This window comes from Hordeum vulgare, chromosome 7H (genome assembly GCF_904849725.1).
Source record: "Hordeum vulgare subsp. vulgare chromosome 7H, MorexV3_pseudomolecules_assembly, whole genome shotgun sequence".
Classification (NCBI taxonomy): domain Eukaryota; kingdom Viridiplantae; phylum Streptophyta; class Magnoliopsida; order Poales; family Poaceae; genus Hordeum; species Hordeum vulgare.
This window is the reverse complement of record NC_058524.1, coordinates 58,673,565-58,696,554: the sequence shown is the minus strand read 5'-3', so window position 1 is coordinate 58,696,554 and position 22,990 is coordinate 58,673,565. Positions and strand designations below refer to the sequence as shown.

Sequence of the window (22,990 nt, the reverse complement as noted above, 5' to 3'; positions counted from 1 at the left end):
TACCTAAGCTCTCTACAACTAGGATATTATCTGGGAGTAGAAACTAAGGTACTCGCTAAAAAGGTTAGTGGATACAAAATAAAAATAAAAATGCTAGTGGCTACAACTAAAAGATTTACAAGAGCAAAAGGAGAGCTTCGAGCGTGCGGTGGTTATGATGAATTTAGCGGTTTTCAATAGGAGCAAGTGCTCCTACCAATTGGCTAGTTTATATATCCATAGTTGTTTTCTTATCTTGCGAACGAGTCTAGATAGCGTCTCAATGCCTACCTAAGCGATGATCCTTCATACAGTCTGAAATTTATCTTATAAATTAAGTGATTTACTCTTCTCTCTCTCTCTCCCCACTCGCTCGCTCACTCACTCACTCACTCCCCCCCTCTCCCTCTCCTTCCCTCTCTCCCTCTCTATCTCTTCCCTCCCTCCCTCCCTTTCTCTATCTCTCTCAAATTGTTCATTGAAGTCAATTGTATCTTTTGTGGTTTTATTTGTTGTATAAGGTTTGAGGTTTAGGGTTTAAATAGATTTGCATGATCTCCAATCTATATATGTCTTCTTTGGCCAAGTTTGATGGCTTTTTCTTCGGGGGGACTAGTGCTTTGCAGTTGGTTCGGTCTTGTGGTGATCCTAGTGACAATAAGGGCTAAGGCATGTATTGTATATATTGCCACTAAGGGTAAAATGTTGGGTTTTTTCATATTGATTACCTTGTCCTGCCTACATTATGTCATCTTGCTTATTGTGATACTCTATTTCTTGCAAACTTAATACTCTGATATGCATGCTAGATAGCAGTTTTCAGGTGGATTATTAGTAGTAGGTCCAGTTGGATCAGTGGTCTTCTTATCACACACATAATGCATATACGATATTACACCATGAATGATCATAATCATATATATTGCAATCTTTTCAATTGTCCAGTTGTATTTGTTTACCATGCTACTTGCTATTTTTGATAGTGATGTAACTAGTGAGCCTATGGCCCGAAGATCTATTCTCCATTGCTTAATTATTATACACAAATACACAATTGTCACTATTTTGCTAATTTACTATTTTCTACTATCTATCTTGATCACTTGCGTTTTACCTTGTAATTAGCAAGACAAGGGGATATGCAACGCTCTTGCCATGTTGGGAACAAGTTTTGTTTGTGTTTTCTGTGCAAGTGTTGTTGACCTGTGTTAGCATCTCCTAGTGGTTTGATAAACCTTGGTTCTTCACTTAGAGGAAACTTGCTACTTGCCGCTTCACCCTTCATCTTAGGGGAATCCCAACGACTCCTACGGGAGTAGCACCAGCATGCATATCAAAGTATTCAGTAAAACAGAGTATTGTAATAAGAATGGTGTAATGAAGTAGATGATATATTGCATTCACCTTATGCTCATGCACATCAAAGTATTAAGTAAAACAAAGTATTGTAATAAGAATGATGTAATGAAGTAGATGATATATTGCCTTCACCCTATGTTGAGAGGACAACTATGCAACCATCTTTTTATCCCTAGTGGCAACAATACAAATACAAGTATTTTCTACCCTTTTCATTGCATGAGCTCAGTTGCACGGTTGAACCCAACTATCATACGCAACTCCCTCTAGAGATCCAACCCCGAACTTGACCAAAGAAAGATAGAATAGAGCGGAGATCATATATGAATAAGAATTATGCAGCAAAAACCAAATAGAATTCAAGATAATTCATGAATGAATCATATTATAAAGTGACAATTCATCATATCCCAACAAACACATCGCAAGCATTACATCAAATGGATCACAATCATGTAGGGCAATCCAAGAAGCAAGCGAGAGAGAGAGAGAGAGAGAGAGAGAGAGGGAGAAAGAGAGGTCTACTACGGCTACGGACCCATGGCCAAAAGGAAACTACTCATGGGTAATCACGATGGCCTTCAAGTTGATGAAGATGGCCACTGTGATGATTTCCCCCTCCGATGGAGTACCAAAAAATGCCTCCAGATTGGATCGCGAAGAAAGAGAGGTGTGCGACAACTAAAAAGTCCAAGCAACAAATTTATGAAAGGTTTATAGGTATATGAAGGCACATCGACCGAGAGTCGGTAAATCATAGGTTCACGGGGCTCACGTGGCAGGGACACGCGCCCCCTCGGGCGCGTAGGACCCTTGTGTGCCACATCCTATGTTGGTTGTTGCCGGAACCTTTGGGACTTGAAGCTTCCATTATTTTTTTATGATTTTTTTAGACCAATGATTTTTATTCTCGTAAAGTCCAAAAACAACAGAAAACAATGGGCACTTAAAAAATAGGTTAGATCATGAAAATTATAGAAAACAATCTAAATAGGTGCCAAAAGTATGGCAATTTAATATAAACATGACATGAAACAAGAAAACAATTATAGATACAGATGAGGCATATCAAAATTCTCAATCTTAGTCCCTACTTGTTCTTGAGTGGGCAAATGATATCAATTTTTTTATTATGAATGCCACTAGCATGAATTCTAATTAATATGATGTAATTGGGTATAATTTTTTAAGGTTAGTGATGTATTGTAATAGCCTATTATTGATATAAAACGAGTAGCATCAAAATATGCAAATAAAATCATTATCATGTTTCATGGACAAGAAAATATGATTTTTAAAGTTAGCGTGACTCCTAAGGTCTTTCATGTTGTTCGAGGTCATATATCTCTTCACAGCCTATGCATCACCATATATCAAAGTAACACACCACTCTGCCGGCTCTAGTCCTTCTACCTTTACATCAATGTGAAAACATGAGTAGGTCAATATTTCTAGCTTTATTTCATTATTCTAGAATAAGCAAAGACTACCGCCCATACTGGAGCTACCAACAACAAAAGAACAATCATATGCTAACGATGATGCCAAAGATTCCACTCTAATTTTACTAATTTAAGTTTCTATGATACCCAACGCCGTCGAGGGAAACTTTCGCGTGAACTCGCGAAGCTATCTAATTGTTGCAGCATTGCCCGTTGCGCAACACTTCCAGCTTATAAGGCTCATTGGTCCCGACGACCCTCCTCTATAGATGTCGTCGATGCATTCTCATGAGATGTTTATTTTGATGGAGACAAGCACTGATTGCCTTCTTGCGCTCGCATGGGGTCAGATACCCCGACGGAGGCGGCGAAATTGGAGCTGCCAAAGTGTTTGTGGTGTTGTCTTTCTCCTATCCCAAATGTTGCTCCTTGCTAGTACTGATGTTTAAAACAACATGATTTCCACTCGATGCATCTAGGTCGAGCTTCCTCGTTGCCGATGTATTTTCATCATTCTTTTCTACTACCGGACTAGTAGGTTTGTAGGGATTTCGACCATGTCATTCAGGTCATCATCCTCAAACCCTGCATCATTAGATGTTCTCTTCCTGGGCACCACTATAACACCATCGACCCCCTTGATCATCGCCCCAGTCATGGGGAGTTATGCATGCCTCCCACCAGGGTCAAAACCCCTATTTGAAGTCAAAGATCTTCTCTTTGCCAACATCCATTTGCCACACTCCATCCTCTCCTGTGGGTGAATACCATCTCCACATTCTTCCATGCCATGGCTCGAAGTGCCACAAAACTCACAAAAGAAGTCTTATCTTTCTTATACTTGATTGGGAATATGATACTCTCTTTTCTAGCAAGGTTGAGTGGTCTAAAGTGGATCACTTGTTTGGCAACGTCAATGCATACCCTAACCGAGATATAGTTATCCTCAAAGTATTTGTTAGGGTTCATATCCACACTCTGAACGATTCCAATCCTCCATGCTAATTGATCCACCAGACTCGTCCTCGTGTAAAGATCTGGAACATCATGAAATTTTTCTCACACATCAGTCCTTCCTAACACCATCAACACCAAAGCCGCACAACCGCCATACCCATGATACCTGAGCATCCTACCACTGAAGCACCCAAGTAGGTACCGGTAAAATCATGACACATTGCGCTATAGGCTCCATCATCAGACGCAAGAGAGACCGCACCGTCCACTCTAATCTTGGCTATGCCTTGCTCCGGTGGGATCCACCTCAGATGAGGTTGTCTTCCTACAATCAACCTTGTCGCAGTAGCCTTCTTTGGTTTGCAATCATTCAACTCTTTGATGTATCTCATTATGAAGCCATGAGTCGCATGTGGGCTTTGGAATATCTGTTCATGTAGTGCTTGCCCCACGAGGATACTAGATTGCCCAAAGGGTGACAAGTACCTCGACAAAATCATCATGTGATAGCGCATCCATCATTGAGAATATCCAACGCTTGCATCCGGCTCTCTAACATTATTAAGAACTTCCACCGGGTCCTACAATGCCCACACACAACACGCGACATTGAAGTGTAACAAAGAATGTTGCCTAGAGTCTTCTACACCGCAAAGACCACAACTAGTGATCATGGACATATTTTTGTGATGTGAAACAGAAAAGAGATAAAAAAAAATGAGCCTCTGGCTTGCCACGCGCGTGGGCTGGTCCATCTCGGTCGCCCCTTCAGCGAGTCCGAAAGTGGACTTGCTGAAGGCGAGGGGAGCTCCTATACAGCGCTGCACGCGTCCGTTAACAATCCAGCGCGTGCAATGTCGCTCGCATGGACCAGCCCACTAGCATGCTGTTCAGTTTTTCGATCTGTTTTTTTTCCGTTGATCCAGTAGGAAAAAATGCACAAATTTTCTATTTTTTACCAAAATAAAAATATGAAATCAAAAAAGGTTTACAGATTTAAAGAAAGGTCCATTCATTTCAAAAAACTTCATTTCTTTAAAAAAGGTTCATCAATTCTGAAAAAAATTAATCAGTTTTTTAAAAAAGTTCATCAAATTTGGGAAAAGTCATTAATTTTTTAGAAACTTCATCAAATTTGAAAAAAATCATAGAAATTCAAAAAATTTCATGTATTTTTAGAAAAAGTTCATTGAACTGAAAAAAAGTTCATAAATCTTTAAAAAGTCCATCAATTTTGATAAAAAATCATCCATTTTCAAAAAGATGTTCATCAAATTTCAAAAAAGTTCATTGATATTCATAAAAGTTCATAGAATTTTAATATTTTAGAAAAGGTTCATCGATTTTCAGAGAAAAGTTCATCAATCTTAAAAATATCCGTTGATCTTTTTAATGACATTAAAAAAAGTTCACAGAATTAGAAAATAAACCGTCAACCGATGACTAAATGGGTCGACCCTTTTACAAACGTCACAGGCGTCAGTTAACAAAAATGCATCTTAACTAACGGATGTGGCGTCAAATAGAAAATGCCGAAGGCGAGACATAGAGACGCACGCCCACACACGGGAGAGAGACAGGATCCTCGCTATAGCAGGTTGCTAGCTAATTGAAAGCTCCTATTTGCCGCTTTTGCAGCAAACAGATGCGCCATTGCACATGGTGCGTTCAACTAGGCCGGCCCATTATGATACACCGCGAGCCCATGTGAAAAATCACAAAAAAATAAACCGTCAACCGATGCTTAAATGGGTCAGCCCATTTACAAATGTCACAGGCGTCGGTTAACAAAAATACACGTGAACTAACGCGTGTGGCGTCAAATAGGAAATGCCGAAGGCGAGACATAGAGACGCACGCCCGCGCACGGGAGAGAGAGGATCCTCGCTATAGCAGGTAGCTTGCTAATTGGCTGGCCCAACCCAGATTCAGCTTGATCGGGCCAGCATTTGTTTTTTGAGGGGATCGGGCCAGTAAACGCAGTGAGCATCAACTGAGCCCGCCCGAGTCGAGCTCAGTCCAAAACTCCCAACCCAAGGCCCCAGGCAAACCGAGCACACTCCGCGTGCCGAACCTCCTCACCGTCGGTACTCGGTACAGACTAGAGACGTCAGAGTTGACGTCTCTCGATGTCCCTCCGCGTCCAGCTTTCCCATAGGAGTAGGAGCCACCCGCACGGAACCAATCCCGATTCCCCATTGTCTCCGTTAGCCACCTCCGCTCCCGAATCCGGCGCATCGAAACCCTAGCTCTAGCCCTAGCCTCGCACCAGCCATGGCGCCCGCCGCCGGCGCGACCCGGGCCGTGGTCCTCCGCCTCGACGACCTGTCCCTTCCGTCGCGGTACCTCACCGTCGCGTCCCACCTCCCCGTCTCCGACCTCCTCAGCTTCCTCCCCCTCCCCACTTCCTCCTTCTACCTCACCACCGACGGCCGCCCGCTCGCGCCCTCCGCGCCCGTCGCCTCCCTCGCGGCGTCCGGCTCGCTCCAGCTCCGCCTCCGCGCGCTCCGCGGCGGGGGCGGCGATGGCGGGTCCACCTGCGCCGAGTCCCGCGACTGCTACCTCTCCATGTACCTCGCGAAGAAGCCCGACAAGGCCGACCCCAACGAGGCCCGCCTCTCCCGCTTCACCTGCTGCGCGCTCTCGGGGGAGCCCCTTGCCCCGCCCGCCGTCGTGGATCGGCTGGGCAACCTGTTCAACAAGGAGGCCCTCGTCGAGGCGCTCATCCACAAGCGCCTGCCCAAGGCGCTCTCGCACATCCGCGGGCTCAAGGACATGATCCCCATCCACCTGCACCCCAAGCCCAACGCGGCGGACCAGGAGGTCCGTTTCCAGTGCCCGGTCACCGGGTTTGAGTTCAACGGCAAGTCCCAGTTCCTTGCCCTCCGTGGATGCGGCCACGTGCTGAGCGTGAAGGCTCTCAAGGAGGTGAAGTCGTCCTCGTGTTTGGTCTGCCATAAGGAGTTCGTTGAGGTGGACAAGATGCCCATCAATGGGACCGAGGAGGAGGTGGAAGTGCTGAGGCAGAGGATGGAGGAGGAGAGAGGGAAGCTGAAGGAGAAGAAGGATAAGAAGCTGTCGAATGGGCTCAGTGGGAGTAAGCATGCTGCTGCTGCTTCTGCGGTTGCAGACGCTGAGAAGTTGGAGAATGGGAAGAAAGGGGAGGCTGCCCCAGCAAAGCGGTTTAAGGCTGCAGATCATGCACCGGCTCATGCAAACAAGAAAGTGTATGCATCAATTTTCACTTCCTCCAACAAGTCTGATTTCAGGGAAACATACTCATGCCGGTCACTCCCCCTGGGAAGGAATTAAATCGATGTTGGGGAGATTCCAATGGCATGGAGGTGAACCTCCTGTACTGATTCAGCGATTAGCTTCATACCATGGCTTGCCCATAAGTTCCAGTATTCTTGTTTTAGTTGTTGGTGTTATCTATGCTTGTTCACTCACAGAGAAGCTATATGTTTTTATAAATGATTTGTGAAATATGTAATGGTTGAAACATTTGGCACATATCATTTGGTCCAGTCTTCTCTAGCAATTTGTCTGAGTAATGCTGTAGTTTTCACTCAAAGAGAAGCAATATGTTTTTATAAATGCTTTGTGAAACATGTAATGGTTGAAACAGTTAGCGCTTATTGTTGGGTCCAGTCTTCTCTAGCAATTTGTCTGAGTAATGCTGTAATTTTCCACTTTGTTTCAAATTTACTCACATCTTAGGTCTCGTCAGGCCAATCCTTTGACCAACAATTATTCTATTAGTAGACCTAAGGGTTCTTAGTGTTCATTGTTGCAACTTCCACTGTATCTTGGTCATGCAATCCTACATACAATTTGTTTGAATAAGACTGATTTATGTGCACATGCAAGTGGACTCTCAAGATAAATCAAACAGTTTCTATGATTTTCAATGTTGTAATCTAGACTGTGCCACTTTACTGAACAGATAAATATGCATTGTGCTTGTTTTGATGTATAGTTGTCCATGAAGTACGGAATGCGCGTGAAGACAGTCAGCGGTAGAACATTTGGCGCCACATTAATACTAGCATGGTAGTTGCTCTTTACATGCTTCTTTAGATATGCTGTCAAGCTAACCTTGGACATGGTGAAAGTTTGCCTATTTTCTTTCAAACCTTCTCCTTTGGGCCTTTATTTCCATAACATGTTTATAATGTACACATGTTATATTTCTCGTTATACCTTTGTCATTTGGGCTATACTATGAATTGTAACGTACATACTTATGTAGCTTTTGCTGAATTTACATATTTGCTAATTGTGGATTTTATAAAAAGATCCAAAATAGCTATAATCAATCTACTTCTGCCCTGTATGCACATTGCTGAATAAGATTCTGCAAAGATTCATAGGATGCCATGAACTTACTGAGATATCAAGACTAGAGTTGATTTGGACACACAGGAATTTGACACCTCAGTTGTCTAACTCTGTTCAAATTTAGAAGGAATGGTGAAAATAGCTCCTATCAAGAAGACATCCAAATTTATTTTGCGTTAACATGCGGTACCTCCCTCAGACTATTTGTAGTTGGACACACATTAGTTTGTTTTTCTTATTCCATACTTGCTTTGAAGGGGAGCCGTGGCGCAGCGGCAAAGCTGTTGCCTTGTGACCATGAGGTCACGGGTTCGAGTCCTGGAAACAGCCTCTACCAGAAATGTAGGGAAAGGCTGCGTACAAAATAGACCCTAAGTGGTCGGACCCTTCCCCGGACCCTGCACAAGCGGGAGCTACGTGCACTGGGCTGCCCTTTTTTATTCCATACTTGCCTTATCTCTTATGTTTTTTTTAATATTGAAACGTCACTAGGAATAGCTTCTGTGATAGCTGCTATATCTTTTTTGGAATGTCACTGCAAAGCCGCAATTTCTAAATCTTGTTGGATTAATGGCTTTTGTGAATTGGCATGGAGAACAGAAATCAGTGTTTACGGGTTTAAATATATTCCAGTTGCTGGGGTATCGACTAAACGACTCGTTGCGACTAGTCGCTTTTAAATATATCCAGTTGCTGGGGTACCAGACTAAACGACTCGTTGTGACTAAACCTGGGAATGGTTATTAGAAAACCGGGTGTAACGGTTCGGTTATTACTTTGGGTTTGATTGGTTTAGGTTTTACTGGGTTGAGCTTTTTTTAGTTTGGTTTTGGTTTGGGTATGTGGAGAAACCAGTTTGGGTATAGTTGGTTATGGGTTTAAACATTTTTGTTATAAACGGTTATAAACTATGGGTCCAAACCGGTTTCTAGGCATTGGTTATGTGCAATAACCAACGATGACCGAGAACGAATATCTTTGATCCGCATGCATATTGTAATGCACTATGTAATTATGTATTATGGGGAAATACCACATGAAAATCGGAAGTGTTTGCTTGTGCTTTGGCTAAGTAATTTTGTTTTAATACACTTCTTAGTGAGCTATTCAGACGTGGGCATTTTTTTTGCCTTTTGCTGTGTGGTGACTGTATCTCAAGGATAACTTTGTTCTCAAACTGTTGCAGATGCACTTATGCCTTTTCTATCTCATTTGCTTCTAAACTTGTCAATTTGTGCAATTGTATGTATATTAAAGCAAACCCATAGTTATGTATTGGTTTTAAACCCACGGTTATGTATTGGGTTTAAGTTGGTTTGGTTGGAAAAAATAAGGGTTTAGTTTTGGTTGGGCTGAAAATGACATCAAATGGGTATGGTTTAAGTATGGTTTTGAGATGGTTCAAGTATGAAACCATTCTCAGGTTTAGTTGTGACTAGTCATTAATCAACAGCTAGTCATATAATGTCAGAGTGTACTTGCTACAAATACTGCACTACTGCACTGAAAGCATGTTTGCATGTCAAATATCTGTTATTCAGAGCAAAACACATCAGATGTGGACAGCTTATAACATGTTCCCATTCAGAGTCGAGGACTATAGGTGTCCAGTTGAGTGAAGTACTTACTGACTAGTCACATTAATTGTCGTGACTAGTCCAGACCCTTAATAATTGACAAAGATTAATTCCAAGAATGGAAGTTTTGATTCAGTTTTGAGATGGCAAAATGAGTCTGGCATAAGAACAGAAGAATATTAAAGCACAACTCTTAGCTTCAGATCTTGCTGTAGATTGCTACTATGCGTAGTTTCTCAGCCACCTAATCTTATGGTTTGCGTTTTGTATAACAGTTGACAAGCTGTATAATACAGTTAAAGTAGTAACTCCATGTACTCAGCTGCTTGTTTTGGCATGCTATTACTCATTCTGTTGGTGGATATAGTGATTAGTGAAAGCATGTGGTTAATCACGCCAGGAATTTATTTTTTGAAGATATGTCAGCAATGTCACTTCTACTTGGAAGGTTTGGTAGTTTACGATGCCAATATTCCTTTTGTCACAGCATCTTCTCCTTGAAGGATTTCGCTGATGGTACAGTACCAATGAGTGAGTAAGTGGGTTCTCATATGTGGTAAGCATGCTGCAGTGAATTTCTACCGGCAACATAACTGGATAACTGGGTGGGAAACACAGAGACATGGTTATCCCTACAGTGATGCCAGTTTCATGGATTTTACTTGGAAAATTATGTTTTTGATGATTTTACCCTTGACACATTCATTTAATTCTTTTTTCCTTTATTTATTGGTTTCAGTTGTTAATTTGTATATATTCTTATTTCCAGTTTAGTTGTCTTTGTGGCAGCTTCTGTATCCCTTTCTTCTTAGTCATGCTCTTCTGCTGCATCATCTGATTTGTTAGGATGCAGTCTGGTTACAAATGATTCATATACAAGTCAATCTTCTGATCAGATTACCACCATAATTGTTTTTTCCTTTTATAATCATTCTATTTTAGGTGGTCTCAGTCATCTGAGTGTGGCACTTGTTGTCTTCATCCGTATATCCATGGATTTTCAGTTAGCAAAGATTGACTGATGTTTGATAGGAACAGAATAAACTCTACAGGTCAAAGGGAAAATGGAATGGGCTTCCATATGATGGATGTACATGGGGGAAACATCTTGGTGTTCCAATCTGAGATTGAATTCTTCAACAAGATTTAGTCCAGGCACAAGTCTACTGAGAAGAGCAAGGTGTCGATCATGAATGTGTTTTGTTTTAGTTGACTAGGTTTCATGTGGTATGTCCCTATGTTCGTTCTTTGAATTTGCTTTTTTGTTAACTTCTGACGCAATATATATTTTATATCAGTATAAAAGTGTCATCCTCGGTGACAAGATGTGACTAATAGAGCTACTATTATTATATATATGCTAGATTGGATCAAATGTAGGCATAAAGATGCAACAAAACTGCAAGTCCACATCTGATTCAACACACTTCCACTGTAGTGTTTGAGTGGATCCTTCTGCCTCCTCTGGAACCATAATAGAGTATTATTGTTATTATTATTATTTATCATTGAATTGTTTATTTCTCCTGAAAGTTTAAAGTGGGTTAATTCTTTTACATACGTCTTTTTAGGCGGTCGACATCCATTATGTGGCATAGGTGTTACATCGTGCATACAACTTAATTGCACACCACTTTCAGCAATGGCTCGTGGCATCTCTTCCACTACCAGCGCCCTTTACCATAACTTCTGCTCGTTGCAAACCTACTGTACGAATAGCATCTACTGCTGTTCTTTGACCAGCATAGGGTGATGCTTGGTAGTTGCCCCTCTCTTACCCTTGTGAAGTTTGGGAGTGTGAATTTACAACTTGGGCACCTCATAGAATGTTGGTTCGAATATTCAAAATTGATCATGTATATATCCCTAGCAGATCTAAGCTGTCAATACTTACTTCTCTTCTTTTGGTTGTCAGGCATTGTATTTTGGATCTCAGCTTCTAATGATGAAAATAAGTCAAGAATAAAATTTGATGTCCTTTGGCACCTTACAAGATGGTAAGCATCGACACTGATGTTCTAATAACTATAGAATAGGAATGCATGGTACTTATGTAACCACTTCTGGTTCCGTCTTCACTTTTGGGAGGATATTTCTGACACTCTTTATATTGACTTGTCCCCGATCCTAATGTTGCAACATCAATTGGGCATGGAGGGCATGGTTTGAAGATAAAAGATTCTACATTGTTCGGTCTATTTAAAGGTAATTGTACTAGATGTCATGTTCTTACTGCTCTTTACTCTTTAGTTAAAACCATCAGGCATTGTTTGGTTGCTGGGAGGAGAAAACCAGGGCAATAAACCCCTAGGGAGAGATTTCCCTGTGCACATGGGATCCTTCCCACCATGGGGGAGATGTTCCCTCTACATCAGGTGTCCAAATGGTAACAGGGGAGGGAAGGGATCCCTCACATGCAAGCAACACACAAACATAACACAGCAGATCATATATAAAAAATCCATAAAAATTCTAAAAAAACTGACACATACAAAAAGTACAGAATTCAAGTATTACAACTGATATCCATCACTTCACCAAGGTTCAGACATAAAAGCAATCATTACAGCTGGCATAAAGATGCATCATTTTTTAAGCTTGTTCACTACAAAAAGTTATAAATTATGAATTATCAAGTTTCATGTCTGAGACAGAGACTTCCGAATAAGATGAGCTGCAAGGCAATCACTAGTCCTACTCCGATATTTTCTGCACTCCACATCAACATCCGCAGCTTGATGTTGGCTGAACTATGAAAAAATTAGGGAAGTTAGCATCATGTATCCAACTGAGAACTGTAACAGTTACATGAGTGTATGATGACTAGAGCTTGGATTTCCAATACCGAACATCAGTACTTTTGAGAAAAAAAGGATAAGAACCAACAAAACTAGCTGTTTTTTCTGGGAACTGTGGCATAAATTTCAGTAATAATTGCGTACTACTCCCTTCGTTCTTAAATATAAGTCTTTTGAGATTCTACTAGGGAACTACATACGGATGTATATAGACATACATACTTTAGAGTATAGATTCACTCATTTTGCTTCGTATGTAGTCCCCTAGCGAAATCTCTTAAAAGACTTATACTCCCTCCGTCCCAAAATTCTTGTCTTAGATTTTTCTAGATATGAATGTACCTAGTCACGTTTTGATATTTAGATACATTCATTTCTAGACAAATCTAAGACAAGAATTTTGGGACAGAGGGAGTATTTAGGAATGGAGGGAGTAAATAACGAAGGATTAAAGATGCTAAGCAGTAGATCATTAAACATTTAAACCATTGTCAAGCTTCACGCCAATATATAAATTCCAAAATTAGTAAAAATAGGGACAAAATGTACAATATGAAAAATAAGGACAAGATAAACATGGATTTCTGAGTCGTAAGGCAGATAAACAGCAACTTCACAAACAATATATTCTCTGGCAATGTCCGAAGTGTAAATGAATGCATAGCAGAAGTTATGCAACAAATATAAATTTTTTATTGTTCATAAGAAGACCCAACCAACAATAAGCATCACTTCCAAAATTTGTGTACTCCGTACTAAGGAAGATTTGAACCTGGAGCCAGCAAACCAACAATGCATCAACCCAAAACCAATTAATTACAAGATGGTACTGAAAAGCACAACTGGAGGACCAAATTACTACTCCCTCCGTTCCATAATATAAGTGTATTTTTTACACCAGTGTAGTGTCAAAAACACTCCTATATTATGGGATGGAGGGAGTAATAAATATGTGTGGCACATGCCCACACTCCAGTGCTGTTACAAGTTAGTTCCCTGATGAGTAAGTTTGTAACTGGTTAGTTGGCACTTGGCGGAACTTTCTTTTGCTTAAGCAAGACCCTGCAGCTACACTTTGCAAGAAAGTCAAATTACCTCGGCGTAAAATCATCATCCTGAGCAGGTAGCTAGTCTAGTCTAGTGTGTCATCCTGTGAATCCGATGTCAAAACTTAAAAGGTTTGTCATTTGTCAAGCAGATTGCTAGAAGGTCACTTGGACAACAACATATTCCAATCGAAGCAACAAATATAGGAAAATAAAGAAATATCAAGGTGTTTTAGTGTCCTGGCAAGTCGGCAGCGCATACAAAATTACCCACATCTCTTGTTAACTAGTCAATCAATTTATATCAACAAACAAATTTAAGCTTCCTCACATCTTGTGATTGTGGAATCAAGGGATGACTTTGTCACATACCTTTCTTGCTTCAGTTGTAATCTTTTCAATGACCAACGAACCAAAAGGCACTTAGCCATTGAACACAACACCCCCGCCTAGCGTCTTCGGATAAAGCAAAACACTTGCTAATGTCAGAGCACATGCATTTGACACACAATCCGATACTTGTCAGTTCAGGACACAAAAGTTTGCACGAAAACATATAAAGCTGGTGCACCATGGGAAACACAAAAACAACACTTAGCCAGCCTCTGCAATAAGAAAATGCGAAGAAGCGTGCTAGTGTGTGTGTGATAATTATATGAGCTAGCAACTATATGAGTCAACATGTACCGAAATGGAAATTCTAGGCAATTACATATGGATAAGTATATGAATTTCATCTTTCTGAAATGTTACTTTGATTGGAGCAGGGCTCCTACCATGGCGTGGCCTTAGGTTATAGGGGTGTAAGGAGGGTTGGCGAGGTAGGGGGCGCGGCCGCCGGCGCTGAGGCGCCGCGATCACGCAAGGAAGAGGAGCCGCGGCGGCAGCTAGGGTTTAGGGTTTCCCGACAGAAGCCGAGCAAATAAGTTTGCTACTTCTTAATCTCAAAATAGGTCTTTACATGAGTATATATAATCTCATAGCTGCTAATAAAAATAAGATAAGTGGGCCAAGCCCCTAACTGATATTGGGCCTAACTGCCCGTAGGTCGTCAGCGGCTATAATGCGCGCCGGTCATAACATCTCTCTCGTCTGCGCAAACAGCTCGTCCTCGAGTTGGAAGTCTGGAAAATGTTGGCGAAACCCCTCGAGCTGCTCCCAAGTGGCGTCCTCCTCCGGAAGGCCTTGCCACTGAATCAAAAGGCGCCAAACACTGCGGTTTAGCTGGGCCTTCAACACCTTCTCTGGACCCGGAAGGAGACGGCTGGCAGAAGAGCCGGCGAAGTCGTCAGTGGATCACCGCGGAAAGGCTTCAACAGCCCCACATGGAAGATGTCATGGATGCGGGCGCCTGGCGGCAACTGGAGCCGGTAGGCGACGTTGCCGATGCGCACCAACACTTGAAACAGCCCGGCGTAACGCTGGCGGAGCTTGCGCTTGGCCCGCAGGTCAAGCGACTGCGTGGTGCGATGGAGGAGCCGCAGCCACACCCACTCGCCCATCGTAAACTCCGCCTCGCGGTGATGGGCGTCATAGTATTTCTTGGACAGCTGTTGAGCTTGGAGAAGACACTGACGTACCTTCGCAAGGATCTCATCCCTGCCGCGGAGAAGCTCGCCTGCTGCCTCGGTCTGAGCGGCCCCCGTTTGGAACGGAAGAATGGGCAGTGGAGGATGGCCATAGACCACCTCAAACGGAGTGGCACGCAGGGCGGAGTAGTAGGAGGTGTTGTAGCAGTACTTCGCCCAAGCGAGCCAGTCCACCCAGGCACATGGGCGATCACCTGTAACACAACGCAAGTACATAGCAATCACCTTGTTAACCACCTCCTACTGGCCGTCGGTCTGAGGATGGAATGCCGTGCTCAGCCGTTGCTTGACGCCCGCCATCTTGAGAAGATCACGCCAGACATGTCCGGTGAACACGTGGTCGTGGTCGCCGACGATCGATGTAGGAAACCCGTGGATTCGGACTACTCCGTCGAAGAAGGCGCGCGCGACGGTGGTGGCGGTGTAGGGGTGGCCGAGCGCGAGGAAGTGTGCGTACATGGAGAAGCGGTCCACCACCATGAGGATGACAAACTTGCCGCCCACCTTGGGAAGACCCTCGATGAAACCCATGGAGATATCAGTCCATACCTGCGAGTCCGCCGGCTGCAGTGTTTCGATCTTGTTGCGTTGACAAGTCACGCAAGACCGTACCCAATCTTGCACCAGCGCGTGGTCGCCGGGGATGAAGAAGTCGACGCGAAGGCGGTGAAGCGTCTTCTGCACCCCTCGTGGCCGGCCGAGTGTGCGAGGAGCAGGCACTGGTGGCGGAGGTCACCATGGCTCGGCACGAAGAGGCGCCGCCCTCCAGGCGCCACGGCTCAGGCAGCTCGCCCTCGTGGAGCTGCTGTCATAGCAGTTGTGCGTCCGCCGCGGTCGCTGTGGCGCGGCGGATATCGTCGATGAAGGCGAACGAGGGTCCCGAGCGGATGTAGAGAGCAGCTCCCTCGGTATTGCCGGTGCCGACAACATGATTGGAGTCGCGTCGGGACAACGCATCTGCGACTGTGTTTAGGCGGCCTTGGCGATATTCAATTTTGAAGTCAAACCCAAAGAGCTTGCTGATCCATTGGTGACGCGGAACGGTGGAAAGCCTCTGGTCCAACAAGAACTTGATGCTGTAGTGTTCTGTGCGGATAAGAAACGGCCGCCCCCACAAATACGGCTGCCAGTGACGCATCGCCTGCACCAGCCCGATGAGATGGCGTTCTGCGAACGGACGACTGAAGAAGGCGAGGGGTCCTGCACCCTGATGAAGGACGGCGTCGAATCCCGAGCGTCACAGTCCACTATGAACAGCCTGTCGAAATCCGGCATTTGAAGAACCGGCCAGTCGTGAGCGCCTGCTTCAGGGTCTGGAAAGCCTCAGCCGCGTCGGTGTCCCAGGTGAACGTGTCGCGCCGCAACAGCCGCGTAAGTGGGGCCGCAATGAGCCCAAACCCCCGAATGAATTTGCGGTAGTAGCCGGCTAGCCCCAAAAATCTGCGGAGAGCCCGTGGCGACTGTGGCGTCGGCCAGGTGGCGACGGTGGCTACCTTGTTCGCATCCATGGCAACACCCTCCGTCGAGATGACATGCCCGAGATAAACTATGGACGGTGTGACAAACGAGCACTTAGAGCGTTTGAGGTATAGGTGGTGCGCCCAAAGCTCGTTAAGGACGATGGCAATGTGCTCCACCCACGACGAACTGTGGATGAGGATGTCGTCGAAGAAAACGAGCACAAACCGTCGTAAGTATGGGCGGAGGACGTCGTTCATCAATGCCTCAAACGTCGTCGAAGCGTTGGCCCAACCGAAAGGCATGACCAAGAACTCGAAGTGGCCATGATGAGTGCAAAAAGCTGTCTTTGCAATGTCGTCCGGGTGCATCCGCACCTGATGGTAGCTGGAGCGGAGGTCGAGCTTGGTGAAGAAATACGCCCCGTGTAGCTCGTCCGGGAGTTCCTCAACAACTGGAATAGGAAACTTATCCTTGGATGTCTTGATGTTGAGAGCCCGATAATCAATGCAGAAGCGCCACGTACCATCGGCCTTACGGACGAGGAACACCGGCGTCGAGAATGGTGAGGTGGCCGGTCGGATGATGCCTTGGGCAAGCATCTCCACGCACTGCCGCTCGAGCTCATCTTTGTGCAGCTGGGGCTAGCGGTACGGGCGGATGGCCACTGGAGGTGTGCCCGGTAGCAGGTGAATGCGATGGTCGTAGGCCCGGACTGGCGGCAGCCCCTGGGGTTGCTCGAAGAGGTTGCCATGTTGCTGCAGGAAACGGTCCAACAGGGTCTGGGCCGAGTCGGTGGAGGTTGCCGTCAGCTGTGGCTGGGAACTCGTGGCTGTAGAGCCCCCACACCCTCCGAGCGAACGCGACGACTGAGGCGCCACAAGACCATTGTCATCGCCTCGAAATCCCAGAGAACGAGACCCAGGGTGTGCAAGAAATCAACGCCAAGGATGACATCAAAACACCCTAAGTTGAGGCCGACGCATGTGATGGAGAAGTGCTCGTCACCGATGACGAGGGGAACATTTTGAGCAACGCCATGGCAGTGGGGGCGGTCACCGTTGGCCACGTTGATTTGGAGGTGCTCCCCGCCAGTGGGATGAAGCGCGAGGCGGCGCATGGTGGTCCCTGACAGGAAGTTATGGGTGGAGCCTGTATCCAGTAGCGCCAGGAGTCGCTCGCCCTTGATCGTTACCGGCAGCAACATGGTCTTCTCTGTCCGGCAGCAACATCGTTACCGGAAGCGAGACCACGAAGGCGTTCGCCTGAGTGGCCTCTTCAGCGTCCTTCCGGCCTGGCGGAACGATGACGTCGCCGGGTACGACGACGACGGCGTCGTCCTTGACGTAGTCTGTCGCCTCGAGGTAGAAGAGCCGTGGGCACATGTGGCCGGGGACGTAGGGTTCATCGCAGTTGTAGCAAAGGCCCTGGCGACGACGCTCGAGTTGCTCGGCCGACGTGAGTTGGCGGAACGGGCGTGTCGGCACCACGGCAGCGGGTGCCGCTGCGACCGGGGGCTGACTCGGTGCTGGAGGTGGTGGCCGGGACACCTGGCCAGTGGCCCGCGATGTAGAGGCCTGCTGCATGGCCGTCGAGCGATGCTCGAAGGCGCGGGCGTAGTACATGGCCGTCTGGAGGTCCTATGGCCCGTGCAGCTCCACGTCCACGTGGATGTGGTCGGGCAGCCCACCCACGAATAACTCAGCCCGCTGGCGGCTCGAGACGTCGGGGGCATGGCACGCAGGGCTTGGAAGCGGTCGGCGAAGTCTTGCACCGTCGAGAGGAAAGGCAGGCGCCCCAGCTCGGCCAGGCGGCCGCCGCGGACCGGAGGCCCGAAACGCAGCATGCAGAGCTCGCGCAAACGCTCTCACGGCAGCATGCCACCTTTGTCCTGTTCAAGGACGTAGTACCATGTCTCAGCCGCACCCCGTAGGTGGTACGAGGCGATCCAGGTGCGGTCGGACGCGAGCGTGCGTTGCCCTCGGAAAAACTGCTCGCACTGGTTCAGCCAGTTCAGGGGTCGACGGTGCTATCGTAGGTAGCAAACTCGAGCTTGGAGAAACGCGGTGGCTGTTGAGCGTGAAAGGCGGACGGGTGCGCGCCCTCGGCGCCGAATGACGCGGACGACGGAGCCGGAAAGGCGGGCATCAGGGAGCCGCCTTGGAGGAGTGGTCCGTTGATGCCGCCGTAGGGGATGGGAGCGCCGGAGGCACCGCCGAACGGCACGGCTTGGTGCGACAGGACCGGCGGCCGGAGGTGTGGTTGAACCGGGGCCGTCGTGTAGACTGGCCCGAGAGACCCGACGAGCCACATCGGCAATGGAGACGGCGACAGGGGGAAACCGGAGTTGGTGTATGGGGACCCTCGGGCCCGAGAGCGCTCCCTGGGAGGAAGGGGCGGCCGAGACGGGTGGCGGCGAAGGCGCCGGGTGGTTGCGGGGCATAGGGGCCCGAGAGGAAGGTGCAGATGCCCGCAACCGCCTGCCCGAGCTCCTGAAGCGCAGCCGTCATCTCCTCCGGCATGAAGATGAGGGGCGCACCGGCGGGTGGCGGCCCGGCGGTCGGGGCGATCGGCCCCGAGAGGGCCATCTGCATGGTGGTGATGGGTGGCGGCTGGGAGGCGGTGGGTTGAGGAGCGGACATGATCGCACCTGAGAGAGCTGATACCAGATTGATAGGAGTGGACATGATCGCATCTGAGGAGTGAACAGCCACAATAATTATCTGTATGAACATGCTCATAAAGTCATAATGAATTGATATGACACTATCTTTGCCTACTAGTCTATTAATTGTGACTTGATTAGATGGAAGCTGCTGAACCGATCAACAGTTATTCCAATCATCTGTGACGTAAGTACACACTAACACTGACACTGCTTGTGCATTGCTGCCATTGGATGCAAATTTGTTATAAGAAGAGAAGCCGGCGCTCACATTGTTGGATATGGATCACCAAATTCAAGCATCAGTGCATGGACAGTGAGTTGATGCACTGGAGAAATCAATATGAGGTGAACGAGGAGGGGGGCTAACCTTGATGGAAGTAGGTGGAAGTTGACCGCAGGAACCGTTGCGACCGTCGGAGGGGACCGGAACTTCGAGGCGGATGGGAGATCCGCGGAAGGAGGAGGGTGACGACCACGGACATCGCTGTCGCTGCAGGGGCGGAGCATGGAGGTGCAACACCTGAGGAAGGGGGGGCGGGCCGTCTCTCCCGGCACTGGCGGAGAAGCTCGAAGGTGGAGAACTGCATCTTGGCCGCTGTTGCCTTTCAGTCGTTGCGCTTGCTCGAGCCGTGGTTTCTCTCCCCGACCCCTGGAGTTGTGGGACGTTTCCTCGGGGAAGTGACGCGGGTCAGGCAAGGATACCTCCCTAATGAATGCACCCAATTGTCGTGCTCGATTGCCTCGACCCGATCTGGCCCGTGATTTTCTCGCCTAGGCAATAAGCGGGGTTCCCTCCATGATCCCGTGCAACCAATCGAGGCCTCAGTATGGCACCCCTCCCTTTTAACATTCTTAGGGCTCCTTCGATTCAAAGGAATTTTATAGGATTTTTGGAGGATTAAAATCCTTAGGGATTTTTCCTATATTGGTCTTTTGATTCATAGGATTGGATCCCATAGGATTTTTTCCTATGGGATCTTTTGTTCTAGATTTCATAGGAAATCTAACATCCACTCCAACCTCTTTTTACAATTCCCTTGTTTTTCCTATGGCATCAAATACTCTTTGCTAACCCTATAGGGTTCAAATGGACATGCCACTCCAATCCTATACTTTTCCTATTCCTGCGTTTTTCAAATCCCGCAGATCAAAGAGGTTAGTAGCAGTATTTCTAAAGTGTTCCTACCATTTTGCTGCAGGTTTCAGCGGTGTTCACGATATTAGGCTGTAATTGTTGCCAGTTGGTAAATTTTCCTTGACTACTCTCAAATATGGAAACTTGCTCGGAGGATCCAACCAAGGTCACATTTTCGATAAAGAAGTTGCAAGATTCTGTTCTATCAACAGTCTTTGATGTGTCACCAGCAACTCTATTATAGGTCTCTAGCATTGGCTTAGCCTAGTTCAGGTTACTACTCTTTATTTTTAGTTAAAACCATCAGTGTGGCACCCCTCCTTACTAACATTAGTTTAGTTAGTAGCAGTATTTTTAAAGTGTTTTTGTCATTTTGCTGGAGGTTTTAGCAGCGTTCTTGATATTAGGCTGTAGTTGTTGCCAGTCTGAGCTTGGTAAATTTTGCTTGCATAGTCTTGACTATGGGAACTTGCTCGCTTGGTAAATTTTGCTTGCATAGTCTTGACTATGGGAACTTGCTCGGAGGATGCAACGAAGGCCACATTTTTTTATAAATAAGCTGCAAGATTCTATTCTATCAGCAAGCTTTGATGTGTCATCAACATCATTATTACAAGTCTGTAGCGTCGGCTTACCCAGTTGAGGTTACTGTTTTTTGTTCTTTATTAGTTAAAATCATTAGTGTGGCACTCCTCTTTTCTAACATTTGTTTAGTTAGTGGCAGTATTTTAAAGTGTTTTTACCATTTTGCTAGAGGTTTTAGAAGTGTTCTCGATATTAGGCTGTAATTGTTGCCAGTCTGAGCTTGGTAATACTTCCTTGCTTAGTGTCGAGTATGGAAACTTCCTCGGAGGATCCAACGAAGGCCACATTTCTTATAAAGAAGATGCAAAATTCTATTCTATCAACAGGCTTTGATGTGCCATCAGCAGCTGTATTACAAGCGTTGGCTTACCCCAATTCAGGTTACTACCTATTGATATCTGATACAGAAGGTGTCTATTAAACTAACAAAACTTGACAAAAACGTACATACTGCCTATTGATGTACCCACAGTTGCAGATAAACTAAACCGACCACCCACCTTGAGATGGCTTGCAACGTGCTGTATGGTCAAACTCAAATGGCTGGCATTCATGTACTGGTGAATTTTTCTAGCCGTAGCAGCTGTTAGCCAAAAAAGAAAAACACAATCAAAAATTTAAAGGTCATGCTTTTTCAGCTGTTAAATATAACAAATGACTAATTTTTGCCACGTCAGATAGCCGTACACGCCCCAAGCACTTCAACAGCCTACCAAAACTTTTTATGGAGCTCACTTCTCCATAAGAATCGACCCAGATGAACTGAATAGGCATTCACGTTCAATCATCTTGTTCTTCATCCTTAGTTTCAGACCTGTGATTTTTAATATACCCGTGTTGCAGTGCTCTCATCTTCAGAAAATTGACGGTTTCAATATCCAATAGCTTAATCACATTGAAGCATGTTCCAAGGGTCATGCACGCAGAGACTGCCACGTCATAGGCACACATAGCTGCAACCAAGAAACAACACCTAGATTAATGAGTTTGGGATGCAAGAAAACTTTCTTAAAACAATACAACTCTGAATACAAATGCTGACTGACGAGAGCACTTCAAGTTCATTTAGGACATGGTTAAGAGCAACTCTAGCAGACCCCGCACCCGACCGGCTCACAAAACGCGTTTGCAGGTTGCAGACCCCGCATCCGACCGGCTCACAAAACGCGTTTGCAGTTCGGGGGAAAACAGATGCAGACCCCCTCGGACGGCCGTAGATGCAGACCCCCTAAATGGACCCGTATAAAAGTAAATTCGTCGAATATGCTTTTATACGGGTCGGCTTTTGCGGGGTCTGTTCGGACACCGTCGCGTCGACCCAAAAACAGAAAACGCTCAATTCTCGCATTTGACATAAGTTTACACAAATAAGTTTAAATTCAAACAAACATAACACAATTTTACGAGTAAATAAAAGCCAAGTTCAGTACGACAAACGCAAAAGAAGGCCTTGCATCATCTTGGTCGATCTTCACTCCGCGCCATCGAGTCCATCTTGAAGTTCATCGGCACCACCGAATCCACCTCCGGCGCTTGTCCCAACTCCCGCACCGAAGTCACCGACATTGCCACCATATGGAGCAGAGAAAACATCTCCGGAACTGTAACACGGGCCGACCGACGCGACCATTCTCTTCTTCAAGATCTCTCTCCTTGGTATATCATGCCATGTTTTGGTGAGGTCGTCCACGTCATCGCGGTTCATTGACATGATCTTATTCTCTTCGGCGAGCAACAAGGACATGGATTTGTTTTCAGCGGCGCGTGCTCTTTTCTCCTTAATGGCAGCTTTGCGGAGCCCCCTTTCTTTGAGCAATTGCCACTTTTCTTGCTTCTCTTTTGCCTTCTTCTCGGTCAACTCTTTCTTGATCTCCAATGACTTCAACAACATCAACTTGTTTGATTGCATCATGGCATCAATCTTCTCCCTCAAGCTCGATGCTTCTTCAACGACATTGGTGTCCAACAAGTTCACGAACTCGAAAGTTGGATTGTTTGAACCACCGCTATATTGAACGATTAACAAGTCACGAGCTACCGCAACAAATGGCGAAAA

General features: G+C 46.0%; 1 protein-coding gene across 1 annotated transcript; it reads left to right on the top strand.

Moving 5' to 3' along the window:
* The first annotated feature begins 5,862 nt into the window (after positions 1 to 5,862).
* Positions 5,863 to 7,334, top strand: LOC123407660 (replication termination factor 2). Its single transcript, XM_045100845.1, has one exon. It carries the CDS (start codon positions 6,012 to 6,014, stop codon positions 7,047 to 7,049), a length of 1,038 nt encoding a protein of 345 aa, XP_044956780.1. The 5' UTR covers positions 5,863 to 6,011; the 3' UTR covers positions 7,050 to 7,334.
* Positions 7,335 to 22,990: the final 15,656 nt, after the last annotated feature.